The sequence below is a fragment of the Lampris incognitus genome, chromosome 2, assembly GCF_029633865.1.
Source record: "Lampris incognitus isolate fLamInc1 chromosome 2, fLamInc1.hap2, whole genome shotgun sequence".
Taxonomy (NCBI): Eukaryota; Metazoa; Chordata; class Actinopteri; order Lampriformes; family Lampridae; genus Lampris; species Lampris incognitus.
In genome coordinates, this window is record NC_079212.1 from 34,670,673 (window position 1) to 34,693,883 (window position 23,211).

General features: G+C 43.4%; 1 protein-coding gene across 1 annotated transcript in view; it reads right to left on the minus strand.

Moving 5' to 3' along the window:
- Positions 1-22,451, minus strand: part of arih2 (ariadne homolog 2 (Drosophila)) — a 35,817-nt gene extending 13,366 nt beyond the window's left edge. Inside the window, exons 1-4 of the mRNA XM_056273418.1 lie at positions 22,355-22,451; positions 9,346-10,010; positions 1,601-1,668; positions 1,244-1,316 (exon numbers count right to left, since the gene is read on the minus strand). Coding sequence (XP_056129393.1) covers positions 1,244-1,316; positions 1,601-1,668; positions 9,346-9,612 — 408 coding nt within the window. The 5' untranslated portion in view covers positions 9,613-10,010; positions 22,355-22,451. The remainder of the gene's footprint in view (positions 1-1,243; positions 1,317-1,600; positions 1,669-9,345; positions 10,011-22,354) is intronic.
- Between the last annotated feature and the right edge of the window lie 760 nt (positions 22,452-23,211).

The window sequence follows — 23,211 nt, forward strand, 5'->3', positions numbered from 1 at the left end:
CAACACTACAAAACAACAATCTTCAAATAAATACACAAGGATTTACTTATACAGGCAAAATAAGAGGTGATTAAGTAAAAGAGAATAGCTCATTATTATAGCTTATCATTATCATTACATTATTGCTCTTTTTTAATTTGATTTTGAGACACTTATTGATCCCCATGGGGAAATTACGCTCTGCATTTAACCCATCCTAGCCGTGTAGCTAGCTAGCAGTGGGCAGCCGCTGTGCAGCACCCAGGGACCAACTCCAGCTCTTCTTTCTATTGCCTTGGTCAGGGGCACAGACAGGAGTATCAACCCTAACATGCATATCTTTTTGATGCTCATGTTCAAACATTAGGAACTATTAGGAACTGTTCAAGACATCAGACAAGACCGTTATTAATCTTGGCTTTAGATTTCGAAAGACAAACTGGGATTCAGATATAAATCACTGTGTGTGAGATCAACGGGGGGAGCTAGATTTAATCTTAAAATCTGTGTAATTACCTTTTCAAAGTAAAGACCCTGGGTCTATAAATATCCATCCACCATCCATTATCCAAACCGCTTATCCTTCTCTCAGGGTCGCGGGGATGCTGGAGCCTATCCCAGCACTCATGGGCGGCAGGCGGGGCGACACCCTGGACAGGCCATCACAGGGCCGACACGCACATTCATACCTAGGGACAATTTAGTATGGCCGATTCACCTGTTCAGTCTGCCTGTCCAGGGTGTCTCCCCGCCTGCTGCCCAATGACTGCTGGGATAGGCTCCAGCATCCCCGCGACCCTGAGAGCAGGATAAACGGTTCGGATAATGGATGGACGATTCACCTGGCCTACATGTCTTTGGACTGTGGGAGAAAACCGGAGCACCCAGAGGAAACCCACGCAGACACAGGGAGAACATGCAAACTCCGCACAGAGGATGACCTGGGACAACCCCCAAGGTTGGACTACCCCGAGGCTCGAACCCAGAACCTTCTTGCTGTGAGGCGACTACCCCGGGGCTCGAACCCAGGACCTTCTTGCTGTGAGGCGACCGTGCTAACCACTGCACCACTGCGCTGTTCTGTATATATCAAATTCTAAAAATTTTAATTCATTCAATTCGTTTGTTTGCACTGTATACTTTTCAAAATTCTGTTTGGTCAGGCAACTGAGAAGTGATTCTTAATGATCAGAGCTGTTACTGCCATTCAAAAATTCCAAGGTTTTAGCACAGGACATTGCAGGTTGAAAAGCATGATACTTACAGTGACCGATCTGCAGGTGCTACTGGGCTGAACCAAGGCATCAGACAACAGCAGAGACGAGTTGGACTTGTGTCTATGAAAACATAACCAGCACATCATTTTAACAGCTCTATGGGTGTGTGTGTGTATGTAAACAATAAATCAATTGAGAAATAGAAGAGAGCAGCAGAAAAGAGAAATAGAAAAAGAATGAGAGAACGAGAGGCCTTGTCCTTTCACTTTTGAACCATACATATGTATGAATTGTACTCGGGCCGATTCAGTTTCAGTTCTAACAAGAAAGAGGGGAAAATGGAGGGGAGGAGGAGAGAGGTGTGCAAGTCAAAAGCAGACTGAAGATAAAAAAGGGCCCTTTACCTATCAAGTATTTGTGACACCTGCCAGTGGAAATGCACAAGGACCAGTTTAGCCACCGCAGGTAGAACCTGAGAGAGAGAGAGAGACAGACAGACAGACAGAGAAAGAGAAAGAGAGAAAGGGAGGTGAAGGGGACAGAAGAGAGTGAGGGAAAAATAATGAGAATGACAGCGATGATATTGAAAACATGGGCGAGTGCACCCATGAGGGCAGATTTCAGATTTTGCTTTGTCAGGTTTCTCAGAACACATGCTAGACAATAAGGCCAAGACGGGGCTTCAAACACTTGACAACTGCACGATCCATCAAACAATCAGAGACCTGACTCTCGGAACCATTTTATTTTGATCTAGCAGGTGGGGGTAATGCAACACTGTGGATCCCAACCGCCATTAAAAAAAATCAAAGAAGAAAAACACTTAGAATCTGGGCTCTCATAGGAACTCTTGTGATCCAATGTGACTTTAGAGCAAAACAAACATGGAGGTTGACAGAAAACTCGTCAGACTTATATGTGTGGCAAAGAAAATTACACACACACACACACACACACACACACACACACACACACACACACACACACACACACACACACACACACACACACACACACACACATCTCAATAATAGTAATAATCCTTTTTATTTATACAGTGCTTTTGAAAAAACCCAAGACAAAAATAAACATAAAAGTCACACACCAAAAGCATAAAGCATGACATTAATCACATTTTAAAAGCAATTCTGAAAAGGTGAGTTTTGATTAATGATATGAATGTGGACAGATCGGTGCAGTCTCTGATGTGTTTGGGGAGAGAGTTCCAGAGGGAAGGGGCAGCAATGGAGAAGGCTCGGTCGCCCCAGGTCTGGTGCTTGGTCCTGTGTGGTGGAGACGGGAGGCTGACGATGGAGGAGTGAAAGAGTATGGTAGTGAATAGGAGTATGGTAAGTGAATATATAGTGTATACTCTGGTACATAAGATAATATAGTTTAAAATAGGGGGAGTATATAGCATTGTATATGGACATGATGGGTTGTGGTATGGTATAGCGTATGGACACTATAATACATAAGCAATATGGTATATATATGGGCATAGGTTGATTACTCAACCGTAACAACACTGTATAGTAGCAGCATACCTGTTATGCATACATGCTTGCCTCCAATACCCTGCTGTTGTTCCATTTATTTCTTCCGTTTTTTTTTCTTTTTCTGTGTGAGTGATGTCTTCAAGTGCTAAAGCTGCTGTATACCAGAGTTAAATGCATTGTGTGCATGCACACTTGGCCAGTAAAGCTGATTCTCGTATCTTATCTGTGTGTGTGTGTGTGTATATGTGTGTATATATGCATTTAAATCTATCTATCTATCTATCTATCTATCTATCTATATACACACATATATATACACATATCTATCTATATATATATATATATATATATATATATGAAGCTAGATGTAGGAAAAAAACTTTAATAACACAGCACAATTTTTTTTATACACTTCTTGTTTTGTTTGGAGTTCTAAGTGGTCAGTTTCCCTTTCACTGGCTGTTGTGGGTTTCTGTTCTCCCCTTTTTATTACAGTGTGATGAACAAACAAATTAGCGATTGGACAGAGACAGATTCCCCCCCCCCCCCCCCATTGGGGTCAGGGACAACAGCAATTGGCTCCGAGCAGCCTCAAATCAGGTCTGACCCCTGATTCTCAAGAGGGGCAAATTGGGTCTAAAATGTGGTTACTCATTGTACACCGTGTACCCAGCATCAGTACAAAAGACAGCTTTATAAAAGGCAGATTGGGATAAGACGTTGGAGAAACTATAAAGCAGATTCAGGTTATCCGAAGCAACAAGAGAGCAATGTGATTTTAAATCCTTCCCCCAAAACCCAAATCTCACCCTCAAAAGTGCCTGCTTACATTTTTTGGAAGACTGCACTTTGAACTTAACGAGTAACGAAACAGTAGAAAATTTTAGTGAGTTTGCCAGCATCTAAAGGTTAAAAACCATGCAAGTTTAAAACATGATACTCTTGGTACTCTGTGATGTTAGCATAGCAGGATAAACACAGCTGTAGATCATAACATTCATAATGGGTCTGTTTGATTCAGGTATATGAGCACTGATAAAACCCGATTACACTGAGGGCAATCTGGCGGCGGCCTCGCCTAGCGTTGACTGTGTTTTCGGTGTCATCGTGTGGAGAGGTGTGTTGAAGGTGTCTGGCTGGGAGAGCTGGCGTTGGATCAGCTGGGGGAGCCTGATCTGCTGCGTCCAGTGGGCCCAGGGACCACGGCTCTGCTTGGAGCTGTGCCCGAGGAGGAAACACCGAGGGCGGTCTGACAGGACACGGAAGCGGGGCAGGCTAAGCTAACTGCTAGCCCATGCAGACTGGCAGTCCGACAGTGATCCTGGTGTTTGCTCTCCTGGACACTGAATTTTTTTTTTTTTTACGTGTTGGATATATGTGTTTTTGTATATATTTTTTTTCCATAGTTTGGATATATGTATTCTTGTAGTTTGGATGCGTTTTTGTCTTTGTGTTGCACTCCTGTGGGCTGGGGGAAACGATATTTCATTTGCTTTTATGTGCGCAGGTGCATGGAATGAAATGACAAATAAATGTTCCTGATTGATGGACAGAGCCAGCACTAACTGTCAATAGTACTGTCTGTTCTGGTTCTGTTATCCACTACCAGCCCCGACATGTTTTAACCTGTAGATATCAGGAAATTCTCTAAAATGCTCTAGGGTTTAGTTTCTCTTTCATTAAGAAACCATCAACAGGCAGCTTTTCCTTCGTTTAAAGGTAAGTTAGCAACGGCCTGCTTAATGATGTGACATTGACGGAATAGCTGAGCTCATCTTGAAATGTTATTGATTGGACATATAAACAGTACCTAAAGGAGACGTGACTGAGAAACATTTAGCAAAATGGTAATTTCCATGAGGAGAGATAGAATAAAGTACAACATACAACTAATGATGCAGTGGTAAATGAGACGAAGCCTGCCTCATTCAGAACAGTGTCTGAACAAAGATTAGATGCAGAGCTCAGAAAATGAAATCTCAACCAAGATGCAGTCAAGATTAGCACAAACACCAACCACGGAACCACCGTGGATGCATACTGACAGCTTGGTGGGAAGTGTGTTGTTTTAACTGTAGCTGAGTCAGCCTTTGACAGTCAGAAAACAGACTCTGCTCCAAAAACCTCACATCCCTAATTTACCCCTTTACCCTGTGACCCACAGCAAGGCAACACTGCTATTGATGTATCAAAGGGTTTCAGTCCTCTGACTCTGAACCACTGGTGACATTGCCGGTAACAGGAAACATGTTGAATCGAAAGTCGAAAGTTAATCATTAAAATCTGTCACTTTCGTTTTCTCAATTCCTGCAAACTTTGGATTTTCTGAGAAACAGATGGTGGGTTGATTTCTAGACACAACAAGGTGCTGAGAAAATGTTGATATTGGCTGCTTTCAAAGAAATTGGTCCTTTAAAAACACCCCTCTACCACAAAAAAATTTAATTATCAGAATGGGTACCTAAATTTTATTGCTTCCCACTGACTTGATTTTGATGAATACTCTAGGTTGCAAAAATACAGTTGACAATTTAATAAACAAGGAATAATTCGCAGACAGCCCGTGATCACATAATATAACGGCCATAATGAAGTGTCCTGGAAACAAAAAGAAAAAAGTTCTGTGGTGTAAATGATTTAATTCCTCTGTATTTGAAAAGAAATTCCAGCGCAATTTCAGCTCCAAGAAGACGCACTGTCATTGTGTGATTATAGTACTGTATTTTTTTTCTGTGCATCAAGGGAAAGTATAGATGCCACAACTGAGTTTTAAGTAGAGGGTACGTTTGCACAGTTGTAACGAATGGTTTACTGTATTTGTAATTTGTGATACTGGGCTATACAAATAAAATTGACTTGACCTAATGCTCCCTTCCACGGGTCTCAGTTTACACTGCTTATTCAGAGACAATTTGATGAATCAGATGCTTAATGTTTAAAGTTCTCAAACTGATCGGTCAATCCTTTCCATACATTCAATTAGGTGTGTCACTTTTCCACCTGGTTTCATTCACCACCACATGAAATGCCGCACGTCGTGCTAGGTATCTTCTCCAACCAGTCTTCATGATTTATGATCTATTTGAGAAAAAAACAACAGCACTGCAAACCTTGTATGACAACACAGAAGGATCATAAAAGGCACCCATTGACCCTGTAGGGCAGTGATGGTGGAAGCATGAGGTGATCATCAGATCCATCCATTATCCAAGCCGCTTATGCCAATAGGGGTTGCTGGGATGCTGGAGCCTATCCCAGGAGTCATTGGGCGGCAGGTGGGGGGACACCCAGGACAGGCCGCCAGGCTATCACAAGGCTGACACATTCAAACCTTGGGACAATTTAGTATGGCTGAGTCGCCTGACCTACATGTCTTTGGACTGTGGGAGGAAACCGGAGTACCCGGAGGAAACCCACGCAGACACGAGGAGAACATGCAAACGCCATACAGAGGACGACCCAGGATGACCCCCCAAGGTTGGACTGCGCTGGGGCTCGAACTCAGGACCTTCTTACTGTGAGGCGACCGCACTAATCACTGCGCCACCATGCTGCTCCTTTATTAATCCCCTTGGGGAAATTCATCCATTATCTGAACTGCTTATCCTGCTCTCAGGGTCAAGGGGATGCTGGAGCCTATTCCAACAGACATTGGGTGGCAGGCGGGGAGACAGGCTGCCAGAGGGCAAACAAACAAACAAACAAACAAACAAACACACACACATAGGGACAATTTAGCATGGCCAATTCACCTGACTTGCATGTCTTTGGACTGTGGGCGGAAACCGGAGCCCCCGGACTAAACTCACGCAGACACGGGGAGAACATGCAAACTCCACACAGAGGACGACCTGGGACGACCCACCAAGGTTGGACTACCCCGGGGCTCAAACCCAGGACCTTCTTGCTGTGAGGCGACCGCGCTAACCACTGCGCCACCATGCCGCCCTAATTTCCCGTTACTGCAAATTAACCCACCCTGGCTGTGATCTGTGTAGCTAGGAGCAGTGGGCTACCGCCTTCATGATCATCAGATCACAGGTGAGAATTTCAAACTGGTCAGATACGGGGACAATTAAGGTTGGGTTAAATCAATAAGAAATGCACTCTCCTGCTTCCCTACACTTGAAAATCGAGCTACCCTTGAGCAAGGCACCTATCCCTAATTATTTGACTGAATGGGCATCATCAGGAATAGGAAACAACAGTTTAGGGCAGGGGTTTTCAAAGTGTGAGGCGCGCCTCCCCTGGGGGGCGCCAGAGAGCTCCAGGGGAGGCACAGCGTGAGAAAAAAAAACGTGAAGAAAAAGTAACCGTAAACATCTAGCTAAATTTAGTCAACTTCAGCAATGCTTGGAGCAAAATGGATCGATTTTTAGTAACTTTACCTACAGTGAGAAAGGAGACAGCGTCTGGGGCAAGCAGAAGACGGAGGAAGTATGACCATGATTATTTAAAACATAAAGATGTTTAAAAATGTTTGAAAAAGATGTTTAAAAAGATGTTTACAAATATGTTTAAAACGTTTAAAAATGTTTAAAAAGATGTTTAAAACATAAAGATAAAGATGTTTAAAAATGTTTAAAATGTTTAAAAAGGTGTTTGAAATGTTTAAAACGTTTAAACATTTTAAAAAAGATGTTTAAAACAAAGATAAAGATGTTTAAAAATGTTTGAAAAAGAAGTTTAAAACATTTGAAAATGTTTGAAAAGGATGTTTAAAATGTTTAAAAATATGTTTAAAACGTTTAAAAAGATGTTTAACACATAAAGATGTTTAAAAATGTTTGAAAGATGTTTAAAATGTTTAAAAGGGTGTTTGAAATGTTTAAAAAGATGTTTAAAACGTTTAAAATTTTTAAAAAGATGTTTAAAAGATAAAGATAAAGATGTTTAAAAATGTTTGAAAAAGATGTTTAAAAAAATAAAAGATGGTCTTCAAAGATATATCATTTATTGTTGAAACCCGTTTTAATACCTGAGTGGAACATACATTATAGCAACAACAATAATAGCAATAAATTGGGAGGGGGGGCGCAGCTGTTTTTATGTTCTCTGAGGGGAGGCTCACTTTCCTACACTTTGAAAACCCCTGGTTTAGGGAAAGTACTGTGTGTCCATAGCAAACATGCAGGCCTTAGATTAGATTTAATAAACTGCTACAACGCAATTTTCTATGTCAGGGAATCATACCAGATATAACTTGTTCGAGGTGCACTTGGAATAACTTGTTCGTCAGCACGTTTCATGTGAGATGGTAACAGACTCCTGACAATTTATTCCTCATCTGGAATATTCCATTATATACATTTTTTTTTTGGATTTTTTTCCCCCCTTTTTCTCCCCAACTGTATCCGGCCAATTACTCCACTCTTCCGAGCCATCCTGGTCGCTGCTCCACCCCTTCTGCCGATCCGGGGAGGGCTGCAGACTACCACATGCCTCCTCCGATATATGTGGAGTTGCCAGTTGCTTCTTTTAACCTGACAGTGAGGAATTTCAGCAGGGGAATGTAGCGCGTGGGAGGATCACGCTATTCCCCCAGCCCCCCCCCCCGAACAGGCGCCCTGACCGACCAGAGGAGGCGCTAGTGCGGCAACCAGGACACATACCCACATCCGGCTTCCCACCCACAGACACGGCCAATTGTGTCTGTAGGGACGCCTGACCAAGCCGGAGGTAACACAGGGATTCGATTTGGCGATCCCCATGCTGGTAGGCAACGGAATAGACCGCCATGCTACCCGGACGCCTATCATATCCAGTTATATGTTTATCAGAATCACACAGATTTTGTGACCATACGAAATGCAAATTTCATAAACATGTTGAAATGCACACACAACTGTTATGCACACTTATGATGCAAAAAGTGAAAGCCAACCACTGACACAATTGTTTTACTTTGAATCATTTCCACACATTGAAATAAAAACGTGTTGATATTCTTTTCCCCAATAAGATGCGGATTTCCTGCCACTTTGAAATCTAATCCAAGCCAAGGAAATTTACGTATCTATGTTATTTCACTCTCCCGGCACTATAAAAGTGACACAATGGAGTGAAGGCACATCAGTTTATTTCTCTCTGTCTTGAGGCAGAGTACTGCAACGTAATCATGCTTAAATTCAATGTAATCAACTTTCCAATCTGTCCAACCATGTGCATTGTATTTCGTATGGACACGATTGCTGTTCTGCAATAGTAGACAGCCTATTGAAAAAGTTAACTTGTACCTTTCAAAAGCAAACTACATTTAAGATGAATAATCTCTAAATGAATCCTGGTGGATTTACATTGAGTGTGATGTCACATGACTTAATTTTGAAAAGAAAACCCCAAAACAAAACAAAATGTGTGCAGAGCTAAGATTTTACAAACTAAGTTAATGTGCATATTGAAATCTGTTACCATTTTTAAAAGGTGGCTCAAAACCCACCAGTTAGTCTAGCTTTTTATTATACCCGATTGTGATTTTATCGCTTCAGTGTCTCCCACTGCTATTAATGTGCTTCATGAACTGTCTTTGTTTAGTTGTTGGTTACTTTTGCATTGTTGTGATGAAGTTTAAAATTCAAACCTGAAACGTGCAGAACAAATTAAATTTCACTTAATCACGGGAGACCTTAAACAAATGCAATCAAACACACCTTCAGTGCAGCTGCCACATTGTTGACCTCCTCAGTTAGGACCCTTTGACTTTCCTTGTAGGTCAGACAGGTGAACTGGTACTCCTCAGGGTCAAAGGAGTCGGCGCCCTGCTGCTCCACATCACTGGCAACCCCGTCATAGTAATCAGCGATGTCCCCCTGATCTTCCTCCTCTCCCCCATCGTCCTCATCCTCCTCTTCCTCAGAGTTCACCCCAAAGTCCTCCTCATTGCTGTCTGATGCCTGGCTGTTCATGTCCACGGACATCCGATCGACTGGATCAAGCGCCCCGGACAGGTAGACGATCCGCCTACCTGTCGGATCCTAGCGCTCCGGTTGGCTGAAATGGCTCGTGAACCCTTGCCTGGCTGTGCCCCCCCAACAACCCTTTTTACTACTCCTCCCCTTTTCAGGTCTGAGAATACACTACACCGGAACGTCCTCTCTCTCACTTGCTGTCTGTCTGAGATGCGTACTGAGCGTACTCAGCAACAACGGAAGAAGCAGAAAAAGTCACACTCCCCGTCACTCATCTGGAAGGCTGGCCGCAGGCAGTGGGCTCTGAGAAGAAGAATGGAGACGAGACTGGGGTGGAAGAAGGCAGAAATGTTTTTTTTGAGGGGGGGCAGAAAGGATGATAGGCAACAGGACAGAGAAACAGAAGACTGAAATTGGACGAGGGGGTAAAACAAAGTAGAGAATGAGGGAGAGAAGCAACAGGGGAGAAAAGAGGATGGGACAAAGCAAAATAGTAAGGATGACAGGAGGGAAATAAAGAAGCACAGAAACAGGGAAGAGAGTGGATGGAAAAAAGAAAAAATTACTTAAGAAGCACTCATACCATTTTTCTGCATGAACATTGTCACTGTGTCAGTCAAGACTTTCACAGCTTTCTTAGTCACTTGAAGCCCAATCAATTTTTTTTAAGTCTCGACTGTTGTAAGAGCTCCTAATAATCCCACTGCTAGCATTTACATGTTTGTAAGTGGACAAATAAGTGAGAAAAGAAATGGAAACTATAATATGAGAATGCACTGCTGTTTGACTGGTGGTCAACTCGAACCCTAACCCCAATTAAGATCATTGCAAATCCAACCATGTACACTTTTGTAGTTGTTCATTTTAATTCATAGCTGTTGAACAGGGACTTTGCTGGGAAAAAAAAGATACAGCACATTGCTTTCTATGTTCTCGCCATTGCAACAAAAAGGGGAAGAATAAGGCAGGTCGTGGTGAGTTTGAAGACGAAACTAAATTGTTGTGGCAGACAAGTGCATGGAAGGCCTTTACAAACAAACCCCGGTTCATCCATGTTTTTGTGATCGGCAGTACAGAAGTTGCTGACACAACAGCATTGGTGACTGTTTAAATTCGAATGGCTCTCTGGGATTTGAATTGCTCAGTATCCAAACTGTTAAACAAAAAAGTCAATCTTCAGATTCTAGCTTAAGTGCACCACTCATTTTGTTATGGACAAAATGTGCAAGGTTTGCATTATCTTAAAGCAATCATATGCACTTTGGCACACTCTTGACACTCTGTGGCAACACTGCTACCAAGCACATAATTGCACACGAGTGAACTTGTTGAGAGCTCACTCACTGGAGAGTCTTCAATCTGCAATATGTGATCTATCATTTCAAGAACAAGTACTCCCTTCATTTCACTGCATGTTTTACTTTGTATTTCTGTGCATGTGACAAATAAAGTACTTGAACTATTACAATCTAATTTGATTTATTCCAAATTTACACATCAAGATTCAGATCACTGATGTCAATGCCTTCTTTCACAATCAAGACCTAGCCCAAACAGCAGCACCCATTACTTAAAGAGAGTAAAACAATAAATTCATCACAGTAATAATAACTGTAATAGACGAGACATAATTAGTGGGAAACTGTGTCACTAACAGAGTCATGGCTATCTTATCTCTGCTGTCCCAAAATAAAGTCTCAGAATTATCCCATAAAAATTTAAGCAATTTTTGGTGGATATTTTGGGGATTATCATGAGTCTTTGGCGACAACACTTTTGCAGATATGTGTGGCACTGTGTTTGATAACTGAACTACAGTCGATAGCATTTTTCGTTGTTGTTGTTGATTTTTCCTCCTTTTTCTCCCCAATTGTACACAGCCAATTATCCCACTCTTCCGAGCCGGGTCACTGCTCCATCCCCTCTGCTGATCCGGGCAGGGCTGCAGACTACCACATGCCTCCTCTGATACATGTGAAGTTGCCAGCCGCTTCTTTTCACCTGACAGTGAGCAATTTCACCAGGGAGATGTAGCACATAGGAGGATCATATTATTCCCCCCAGTTCCCCCCCCCCCCCAAACAGGTGCCCTGACCAACCAGAGGAGGCGCTAGTGCAGCGACCAGGACACATACCTACATCTGGCTTCCCACACGCAGACATGGCCAATTGTGTCTGTAGGGATGCCTGTCCAAGCTAGAGGTAACACAGGGATTCGAACTGCCAATCCTCGTGTTGGTAAGTAACGGAATAGACCACTACGCTACCCGGACGCCCCAGTCGATAGCATTTCATGGACTAAGTTCCTTTTGTAGCCCGGCAAGTTCTTCCTGCTCATCTGTTTCCCCAACAGTTTCCATCATTGCTCATTTAGGAGAAATATCACAAAAATACAGCTGGAAGATGTTTGATGTAAATCTAACTATGTAAGATTTTTGACCTTAATCTCACCTCCAATAGATTCAATAGCTCTAAAAGAGGTGGATGAATGATCATAGAAATATGTTCTATTACTGTGTGGCTTCTTGATTTCCCTTTTATTCAGCACCAAGTGTTACCATTGTCATTAGTCGTCTTATTCTCTATAACTCGAGCAAATCACATCTCCTTAAAAAAAACCCAGGCTCAACAATACATGGCTAATGAATGGGTTTATATTGCAAAACCTTGCTCAGCCAGTCTTGCCACTGACACTAACATGGCTACAGATATAGCTTGCGATACAGATAGCTACGTAAAACAGATAGGAACAGAAGGTAGGCCCAGTAGAAAAACACAATAGAACAATGCAATTCTAAGTCTTCATCCTGTTACTATTGTTATGCCAATATCAGCTATCCTTTTCAAGAACAAGTTTAATGAAACTTACATCTGACTCATTTAACATAGAACCCTAAAGGTATTTAACAATACATTTCTCTCTGTAGAGTATGGTGTCAATAACTCAGTCACGATTATCTGGTGTCTGTGCTCATAGTGGGGTCCAAAGTGGGAAAAATTAAAAGGGAAATTATCACTATTCAGAATTAGTCACACAAGCATGGGTTTCTCTGATATAGCCTAATTCTGGGAAACATTTTTACTTTCCCACTACCCATTCTCAAATACTGACAAGAAAAAAACACCGGTCAGATACATCAAGGAGAGGTTTAAATCTAAAACTTACATCCGATGAATAGATTTAAAACTTCTCCCAGTATTTTACTACCTGGATGACTAAAATGAACCTACATACATCTGGTCAGATATAGTGGCTTTTGATGAGCGTGCACTGGGCTTGGTTCAATAATTGTCTTGAGAATTACTGCCAATTTAAAAAAAAAAAATCAGATACATCTAAATTCAATTTATCATGCTGATGATTGCATGGTTTACCTCCAAGGGAAAGCATCGTTGCAATTTGGAAGATGTCCAGTGGCCCATTGTTTGTTTGATATCTGGAAGGATAGGTTGTATTATATGACACTTCCAAGCCATCATTAACATTAGGTGCCTTTGAGTCTTATGTGTGTTGTTAATTCCGGGTGGAAAAACTGATGCCTGCCAAAAGCCAAATATTAAAAGTTTTATCAGCCACTTGGTCCGGAAACAACTGGTTTGGGAGTAGTATGATCAGTTTACCTGGATGTCAATGTAGCCTGTGAATGAAAAACATAGTTTCCTGACCTGGCTGAGATACTGAAATTAATTTAGCCATTGAAGTTTGAGTAAACTTTGATCATTTTGTCGGTAGCTGTGGATTCCACTTTCTCCAGAACAATTTCAGGAACTATTCCTTCCTTTTAACTCTCTTTAGTCTTCCAAAGTGTAAAAAATAATAATAATAAAAAAAAGCCATTAGCTGGTTGGCACGGTGCCTGGCAACTACAATGAATCAGTGTCTCCTGTTTGCTCTGCCATGCAAGATGTATTTTTGCTGGTCTGTCTGTCAGCAAGATCTCTCTTAAAAAAAAAAACAACAGCCAAAAAAAATAGAAAAACAGATGGATACTCCTGAAGGTGTATCAGTGGACCTTGGGCAGGAAAACCATTGATAAAATTTGGTGATGAAACATTACCTTTTTAAAGGTACAATCCATAATGGTATGCGTCGCCATGGCTATTTGAGTACTGCAGCAACACAGGTGCTCTACTGACAACAGGAAACATGACGTATCTAACCATCAAGTTCAACAACATTGTGCATTTGTTTGAGAAATGGGGACAACTGAACGCCTTGAAGGGAACTGAAAGTGATGCGGCACTGGCTGGTTTTCTCATTCCCAAGTAAAGTGAACAACATTTACAACGTATGACCAAAACAATGGTAAAAGTGGGGCGGACAGCTACTATGTCCATCAGCTGTGTACTATACCTTTAACTTGTTCCTTTTCTAAAAATGTTCCCATAGCAATTAATGAACGACTGGAGTGAGTAGCGAAGACTGATGATGTCACACTTTCATATAATCAGTTCAAATTAAACAAATGTAACCAGTCTGCAAACATTTTCAGCTAACCCATCTTCTCCAGGAAACAGATTTTCTAGCTATTACCTCTGTCAAACATGTAATGTTTAGGCTCCTATTACTAAAATAATTGATGGATGGATTTTCACATAACTTTGTGAGCAGGTGGGCCTTGGGCAGAGGAATTAAATTTGGCGGAGGTCTATGCTCTCCTAGTGTTCTTATTTACATGTGCCACAGTAATAGTTTTAAATGTGAAGTCTATTTCCACTGTGTGTGAAGTCAATTTATCGTCATACAGTTCAATCCAGTGTTAACACCATAAACACCACATAAACTCTGAGTGGTCAATGTCTCTGCAACAAGGTCACCAACACAAAATCCTGTTCCCTTTTACTGTACTCTGCAAAGTGTAAACAGAGACATTCCAACTCTGCCCTCCAGTGCATCCAATAATCCTACCCACAGTTTTAGCCAAGTATGATGTGTGCAAAGTAAAGGACTAAGTTCTCAGTCAAAAAAACTGACTGATTCTAAAATACACCACATCAATTTCACTTAGGCTAGAAGACCATTACCAACCAAACTAGAAATTTTTCTACAAAGGAGAGAAACCATCAGTAGATTAAAGTGATTAAACAGATGCGAGATACTTGTAGATGGGTTTACATCAGTTTGCGGACATCACTAGCTCCGATTGGAGCCCCAGTTTTACTGGGGTTCCTTGCAGCCAAAATTATGTAATTGGACAATTATCTAACACATGTCCAAATTTTGTGAAAGTCCAACTTATTTTTTAAAGGGTAGCAGGATGGCAGTTGAAATCCATTATATTCAACTTGGACGGTGGAGAACATGTAAAATATAACATGGTGCACAGTCTTGCTTGCTTACCTCGCTGGAGTGCTGCTCTGTAACACTGCACTATGTGCAGCCATAAGTGGTCGGGGTTTGCACTTTTTATCCAAAGAGCTGAGATAATTATGAAGCTTTGTCAGCACAGGCAACAGAATTTAAAGCTCTGTGATTGGATGTTTCTTAAACACAATGCCCAGTGGGACTCGTAGTTGACTTATCTAATGTATACAATCTTGTACCTTTGACTTTTTTCCAAGGAACCAGAATTTTTTCAATGCAGTTGCTACGTATTTATACTGATGATTCAACCAGTAGAGTTTCACAGCCATCCAATTGATAGAAATGTGACATGTGACATTGTCTATGGGGAAAAAAATGTATGGGATTGTTTCTTCTGGGAACCAAGGCTGCCTGATATAACTTCACCCAATTCTCAGCTCTACAACAGAAAACACACCAAGAAAGGAATGGCGATAAATAAAGATGAAAGAAAACAAAAGACTGGTGGGCAGTAAGACAACCAAAGATGGTCTTCCAATGCAAGTAATACAAAATTAATGTATCCTAAACATATACTGATTTATGGACATTAGTTTATTTATTTTTGAGTTTTGCATTGGCTGTATCCATGACAATGAATGAGGCCTGGCTCCAATCTCTTTGGTGCAATTTATATCCCAACAGCCCTAAAGCCTTCATTAAATGATGCTGAGTACTTCAGTCACAATCACAGTACATAAGATCAAAGTCTGTGAAGGAGGTATGGAGGGTTGACATTTGGATTCAGCCACGTTTAGCTGGTAAAGGTGTAAAATTGACTGTTGAATTTTAAAAACATTTGCTTTTCTGTTCTGCCAACAGGTAAGCAATAATTTCACAAAGATATATCAAGGTACTAAATCAATCTCCTTGGGTTGACCCCCCCCTTTATCTCCCCAGTTGTATCCGGCCAATTTCCCCACTCTTCGAAGCCAACCAGGTCGCTGCTCCATCCCAACTGCTGATCCAGGGAGGGCTGCAGACTACCATATGCCTCCTCCGATACATGTGGAGTCACCAGCCGCTTCTTTTCACCTGGGGAGTTTCACCAGGGGGACATAGCACGTGGGAGGATCACGCTATTCGCCCCAACAAACCATAGGAGGCACTAGTGCAGAGACCAGGACACATACCCACATTGATTTCCCATCCACAGACACGGCCAATTGTGTCTGTAGGGACGCCCGACCAAGCTGGAGTTAACACAGGGATTTGAACCAGCAATCCCCGTGTTGGTAGGCAACGGAATAGACCACTACACAACCCGGATGCCCAGATTGATTTCTTTACCCTAAATGTTCCTAGGCCTAGCCCAGTAGTGGGGCCATAACCAAGTTGCACAGCCAAATGCTACAAAATCATAAAGTGGCTGATAAGTTTCATGCTATATCAGCCACTGCAATTGTAATGAATGAAAGGTCACGTGTTTAACTTGACCTACTCACGGATGTACGTGCAGTGCGTGTGACGTATACAGGAAGTGAGAAGCGCATGTTATGAAGGTTGTAACTCGGATGAACGCTAGTAAAAGCTACACAGTTAAGAACCTACGAAGTCGGCTCGTTCTTGAATTATTCTTATGTCAGTAAGACAAGGCGTCTACGGACATTACATGGTGTCAGAATAGTCTGTGTATCGGAACACGAGTGGTCATGCCGAAGTTTAATCCGCCGAGTGAATTCAAGTTTGACTGCCCCGTTGAATGGCCGCAGTGGAAACAACGGTTCTCGCGATTCAGGCTCGCGACAAAGCTGGATAAAGACGACGGGGAGATTCAAGTGAGTTCGCTGATTTATGCAATGGGAAGCGAGGCTGAAAAGATATTCAGCTCGTTTGACTTCGCGGCGGAGGGTGATAAAGTGGACTATGATATCGTACTGAAAAAGTTCGACGGCTACTTTATTCCCCGCCGTAACATCATACATGAGAGGGCGTGCTTCTATCAACGTAGTCAGCAGCCAGGAGAGACAGCGGAGATGTACATCCGGACATTGTATGAGCTGTCTGAACACTGTGAGTTTGGGGACAAGAGGGATGAACATATCAGAGATCGTCTGGTAGTGGGCATAAAAGATAAGGTGCTCTCCTGTCAGTTCCAGCTCACAGCGGACCTTACTCTGGTGAAAGTCATTGAACAAGTGCGCCAGGCGGAGGCAATAACAAAGCAGCTCAGCCTCCAAGCTAACCAACCAGAGGCCCTGCTGGCTAACGTCAATGTTGTCCGATGGCGGGACGAACGCCAAAACAAAAAGGGCGGACAGCGTCATGGTGGCGGCAGACCTGCAACCAACAAAGTAGATGAATGCGGGAGGTGCGGCAAGACGCAGCACACCGATGAGCGGAAGTGCCCTGCAACGAACAGTAAGTGCAACAAGTGTCATAAAAAGGGACATTGGGAGCGTGTATGTCACTCTAAAGCGGTGAGAGAAGTCACTGAAGAGGTTAAACAGCTGTACTTTCTGGGAGAAGTTGGCAAAGAGAGCAGTCAGGAAGATTGGACTGTTAGTTTAACAATAAGTGATGTACCAATAACCTTTAAAATTGACACGGGGGCTGACGCTACTGTTATCAACCAAGGGACATTTAAAAAGCTGAAGCCAAACATAAAACTGGGACCTCCTGACACATGCTTCATAAGCCCAGGTGGAAACATCAGCTGCATAGGACAGTTTCAAGCCACAACCAAATACAAGGAGAAACAATACTCCTTTCCAGTGTATGTGATCAAGGGGAGAGGCAGCTGTCTGCTGAGTCGTCCAGAGGCAGTGGAGATGGGTCTAGTGAAGCGGATGAATGAGGTCAGTGGAGTTTTCGGTTCAAGGGGACTGCTGAAAACAGACCCAGTGAAAATAGCTCTGGTGGAGGGTGCCCAGCCATACGCGGTGCATACAGCCAGACGGATACCACTGCCACTTGTACCACTGGTTAAGAAAGAACTGCAGCGCATGGAAAATGAGGGCATTATTGAAAAAGTGACTCAGCCCACAGAATGGTGCGCCGCTATGGTGCCGGTGCTGAAACCGAACAAGAAAGAGGTTCGCTGCTGCGCTGACCTCAGGAGGCTGAATCGAGCGGTGAAACGTGAGAAATACGTGCTGCCCACTATGGAGGAAATAATGCCAAGGCTCGCAGGGTCAAAGTTCTTCACAACGTTGGATGCAGCAAGTGGGTTTTACCAGATCCCCTTGCATGAAGACAGCAGGGGGCTCACCACTTTCATCACCCCATTTGGGAGGTATGCTTTCTGCCGCCTTCCATTTGGTATAACGAGTGCTCCAGAGATTTTCCAGAGAAAGATGGCGGAAACTCTGACCGGGCTAGAGGGCACAGAGGTGTACATGGATGACATCCTTATACATGGAGAGACTGAGGAAATCCATGACCGGCGCCTAGCAGAGGCGCTGGGGGTCATTGAAACAGCAGGTCTCAAACTGAACCAAGCGAAATGCAAGTTCAAACAGAAACAAGTCCGCTTCCTTGGTCATATCATCAACGAGGCAGGCATCAGACCTGACCCGGACAAAGTGGCCGGAATAGAGAACTTTCCTCAGCCCCAGAACGTGACGGAGCTCAAGAGGTTCCTCGGGATGGTGAACTATTTGGCAAAATACGTCCCAGAGCTGTCCACTGTAGGTCAGCCGCTTTATGGACTGCTTAAAGCAACGACAGAGTGGCTGTGGGGACCTGCACAGAACACAGCATTCCAAGACCTTAAAGCAGCACTCGCCACCGCCCCGGTACTCACCTTTTATGACGTCACTAAGGCTACGGTGGTGTCAGCAGATGCCAGCAGCTACGGGCTGGGGGGCGTTCTGCTCCAGCAGCACGGGGAACACTGGAAGCCCGTGGCCTACTGTTCCCGACGGCTGAGTGACGCAGAGACAAGGTACGCACAGATCGAGAAAGAGTGCTTAGCCAGCGTCTGGGCATGTGAAAGGTTCGAGAAGTACTTGTTTGGGCTTGACAATTTCAGACTTGTCACCGATCATAAACCACTAGTGCCTCTCATGAACAGCAAAGACTTGGATAATGTGCCCATTAGGTGCCAGAGACTGTTAATGAGGCTGATGCGTTTCAATGCAGTGGCTGAATACGCACCAGGCAAAACTTTAGCTGTGGCTGATGCACTCTCCAGAGGCCCAGAGCAGTGCTACGGAGATGGTGCTTCTCATGATGATGTTGCAGCGCACATTGATGCCATCGTGTGCCAGGTGCCTGCCACACCTCAAAGGATGCAGGAGATAAAACAGAGCACGGATGGGGATCTGCAGCTCCAGACAGTGTTGGGCTTCATCAGACACGGCTGGCCTGAGTATGTCGATAAAGTGCCGGAGACAGTCAGAGACTTTTATCAGGTGAGAGGGGAGTTATCTGAGGTAGATGGTTTAGTCATCAGAGGCAGTCGTATCGTCATTCCCACAGAGATGAGGGAGGTGATCTTAGACAGAATACACGATGGGCACCAGGGGATAGTTAAGTGCAGAGAGAGAGCTAGCCAGTCAGTGTGGTGGCCCAAAATGACAGAGCACATTACAACAAAGATACAGCAATGTCAATTCTGCAGAGAACACAAGAACACACAGAGAAAAGAGCCTTTAATGTCAAGTGAGCTCCCATCCAGACCATGGCAGAAAGTTGGCATAGACCTGTGTGAGTACAAAAAGCAAAACTACTTGATAGTGTCTGACTATTATTCCAGGTTTTTGGAGATCCTAAATCTACCAACAACTACTAGCAGTCAGGTTGTAGCTAGGCTGAAGGCTACATTTGCACGTTTTGGTATCCCTGAAATTGTAGTTAGTGATAATGGGCCACAGCTAGTTTCAGAAGAGATGAGGAGGTTCAGTGAGGATTATGATTTCATCCATGTGACTTCAAGCCCACACTACCCCCAGAGTAATGGACAGGCAGAGAGGGCTGTTCAGATAGCCAAAAGCATATTAAGGCAGGAAGACCCTCTCCTCGCCCTGTTGACATACAGAGCTACACCCTCTTCTTCCACTGGAGCCAGTCCAGCGGAATTGCTCATGGGTAGGAGACTCAGAACCACCTTACCCACATTGCAGCATAACCTGAAACCGGCCTGGCCTAAAGAGGAACTGATCAAAACCGCTGACGCCGCAGCCAAATCGAGGCAGGCTTTCTACTACAACCGCAGGAACGGCGTGCGGACACTGCGCCCACTGAACTCGGGTGACGCAGTACTCACCAAACCTGATGGACAGAAAACATGGACAATGCCAGCAGTTGTTCACAGTCAGAGCTCCGCTCCCAGATCCTACATAGTGGAGACAGCTCAAGGTGAACATTACAGAAGGAACAGGCGCCACCTGTTGGCCACACCTAAAACACTCACCTTTGTCAGCAGGGATCCTGACCATGTCACTCCAGGGGAGAGTGGAAACACGGATGAGTCCCGAGCAGCAGAAATGCCAACTTCCACACCATATGTTACTCGCTCTGGCAGGGTGAGCAAGCCTGCAATCCGGCTGGATTTGTGAGGCGTATGGACTTGTGTATTGCGGGGGATTTTTTATTTTTTGTGAAAAGGGGGGTGATATACAGGTTAAAATTGTTAGCAGTAAATGTTCAGAGAAATGTTTAGAAAATAATCTTAGAGGGGGAGATGTAATGAATGAAAGGTCACGTGTTTAACTTGACCTACTCACGGATGTACGTGCAGTGCGTGTGACGTATACAGGAAGTGAGAAGCGCATGTTATGAAGGTTGTAACTCGGATGAACGCTAGTAAAAGCTACACAGTTAAGAACCTACGAAGTCGGCTCGTTCTTGAATTATTCTTATGTCAGTAAGACAAGGCGTCTACGGACATTACAGCAATCATTTGCAGATCTACATATATTCTATGCACCTGGTTGGCGGCCATACTAGTGAAACTGGCTGGTTTCCTAGTAGCCATGGCTATCAGACACACAAGTTGTTTTCCCTGGACTGTCTAGAAGGCTAGCCAGCCTAGATATGAAGGGCATGGGCTGTTGCTGGAACAAGTCCAAGGTCTGTCGCTCCCTTGAAGCTTGCACAGTTGATCAGATCACAACTTTACAAACCCTTCTCACCGGTTTCTCCACTGCATTTCAGAGCAGTATAAATGACAAAATTTCTCCCTTACTCACCCCCCCCCCTTATCCCTCTTTTCCCCTTCCATACACATGTTCTCTCCGTGGTCTTAACTATTCCACCACCATACGTCTTCCTCTAGCTCTGGATTGTATTTAGACGGGTTTAAAATAAACGTTTGCATCTCCAACTCGGTCTCACTTCATTGTAGCTCCGCCATATACACGTGTGGGACACAAGGCACACCAAGAGGCTTACTGTTACGGTTTAACGGATTAGCACTGTTCAGTAAAGTGGAAGAAAGAAAAACAAAGTTAACTGCAGTCATCTTGTTGGCAAGTCGTACAGTAACGTTAAGCACAGTAGGGGACCAAGGTTAGACCGCTCAGCACCAACAAGACAGATTATCTGCGAGTGGGAATAGTAAAGGTAACGTGCGAGTACATTAAAACACCGGCTGCTTAGTTCATAAATATCAGGATTTCAAATGTTAGGGGTAACAAGGGAAAGTGTACTAAAACCGAAGTGTCAAAGTGTGAAATGGATCCCTCCCCTTGATCATGATAACTCTTGAGTTAGTTATGGCTGACCAAAGCAGTTGCTGTCCGTGGGGTTTAAATATGACTTTGCAAATATCCACCTGGGTTGAAACACGCAGTAGCCAGCCAGTCAGCCCGGTGCCACAGGAACACTCCCATTCCGCACCGCTCCATGCTAAAAATAGTCAAGCAAACTGGGTGACATACATATTGGTAGGCTAATATGTCGTAGCGACTAGGCAATAGGTTGGTGATCCTGTTAGATCCGAGTGGGGGATGGGAACCGGTGCGGGACGAGCTGTATAAATACATATATATATATATATGTGTACATATACATTTATATGTATACATATATATAAGAAAGATGTTATGGCCGTTTCTTTGGTAGCGATTATTGTTCGTTTTGACTTGTGCTGAGAAACTAAGGAAGCAACGTCAACCTCACAGAGTGGCTAGTTAACGTTAGCGTCCTGGCTAGTGTGGTGATATGTTCAACACCGAACTAGTACCGAGACAAACCTACAAAATACGGAGAGTTCATCGATTGGGCATGTTGGCAGCGGGCTAACAATTATTTTTGTTGGAAGAACAACCGTGTCCATTGTTCACGCCACGACTTCACAAAACGCCAGCTAGCTAAATTAGCAATCCCCCGCTGTGCCTCCGCCTCACGCAGTCTAGTCCGGGGATTGAGATGTAAACAAGGCCTTCTGGAGCTCCATAATAAAACATTCAGACACAAACATTAGCACATCAAATCACAGTACGAGGAGTTGTTGAGGTTTACCTTCCGAACGGCGTTGGCTTGGCGTGCACTGAAAGCCAAAGCGGTTTGTAGATGCAGAACCAATTACACTATGCTTACTTGGTAGGCGGAAGGTAGAGCGTTACTGGGGTATTTATAAATGACGTAATTTCCGCACGTCGCCTCGGGTTTCTAGCAAAGCAGAATAAAGTGATCAGAAAATCCCAACTCATTAGAAATACGCGCCACAAATTTACAGTTAGGGAAACAACTGCTATCGAGTTGGAAGAATATTTTACAGTTACAGCGGAGCTACATGTTAAGTATGAGAGGGGTGTAGAGAGGTGCCGACCCACTGAGTTAATACAGTGCTAAATGGTCCAGAGACGCTGAGGAGGTTACAAGCTACCGTTATGTATTGATGCAGAGGTTGCTGTCAATCGGTGGATATCATGAAAAATAATACAATCAACTGCTACAGATACAAAGATGGAACGGATTAAATTCACTGCAATAACGTCTAAATTATTTTGTATCACACATATTTTATGTTAAATGTTATTTGTGTAAAAGGTGTTTTAAATCCATAAAAGTATTGTTTCTGCAGGTTTTAAATAAACATTTCAGATTATTAAACAGAATCTCATTATGTAAAAGGTACACAAACCAATGCAATGTTTGCTTTTTAGCTACCCATTAGTGTGGACAACTTGTCCAGGTGGGGTATGAATTATGGATGTGTGTGAGTGTGTGTGTGTGGGGGGGGTGGTCAAGCACCCCTGAATGACATTTGAGTGCTCCTAAGGAAACCCCGATCCCGTGATAAGATTTATCGGGGGGGGGGGGGGGGGGTTCAAGCATCAGCATTAAATTTTTTTGATTATTGTGTTGGAGAAGAT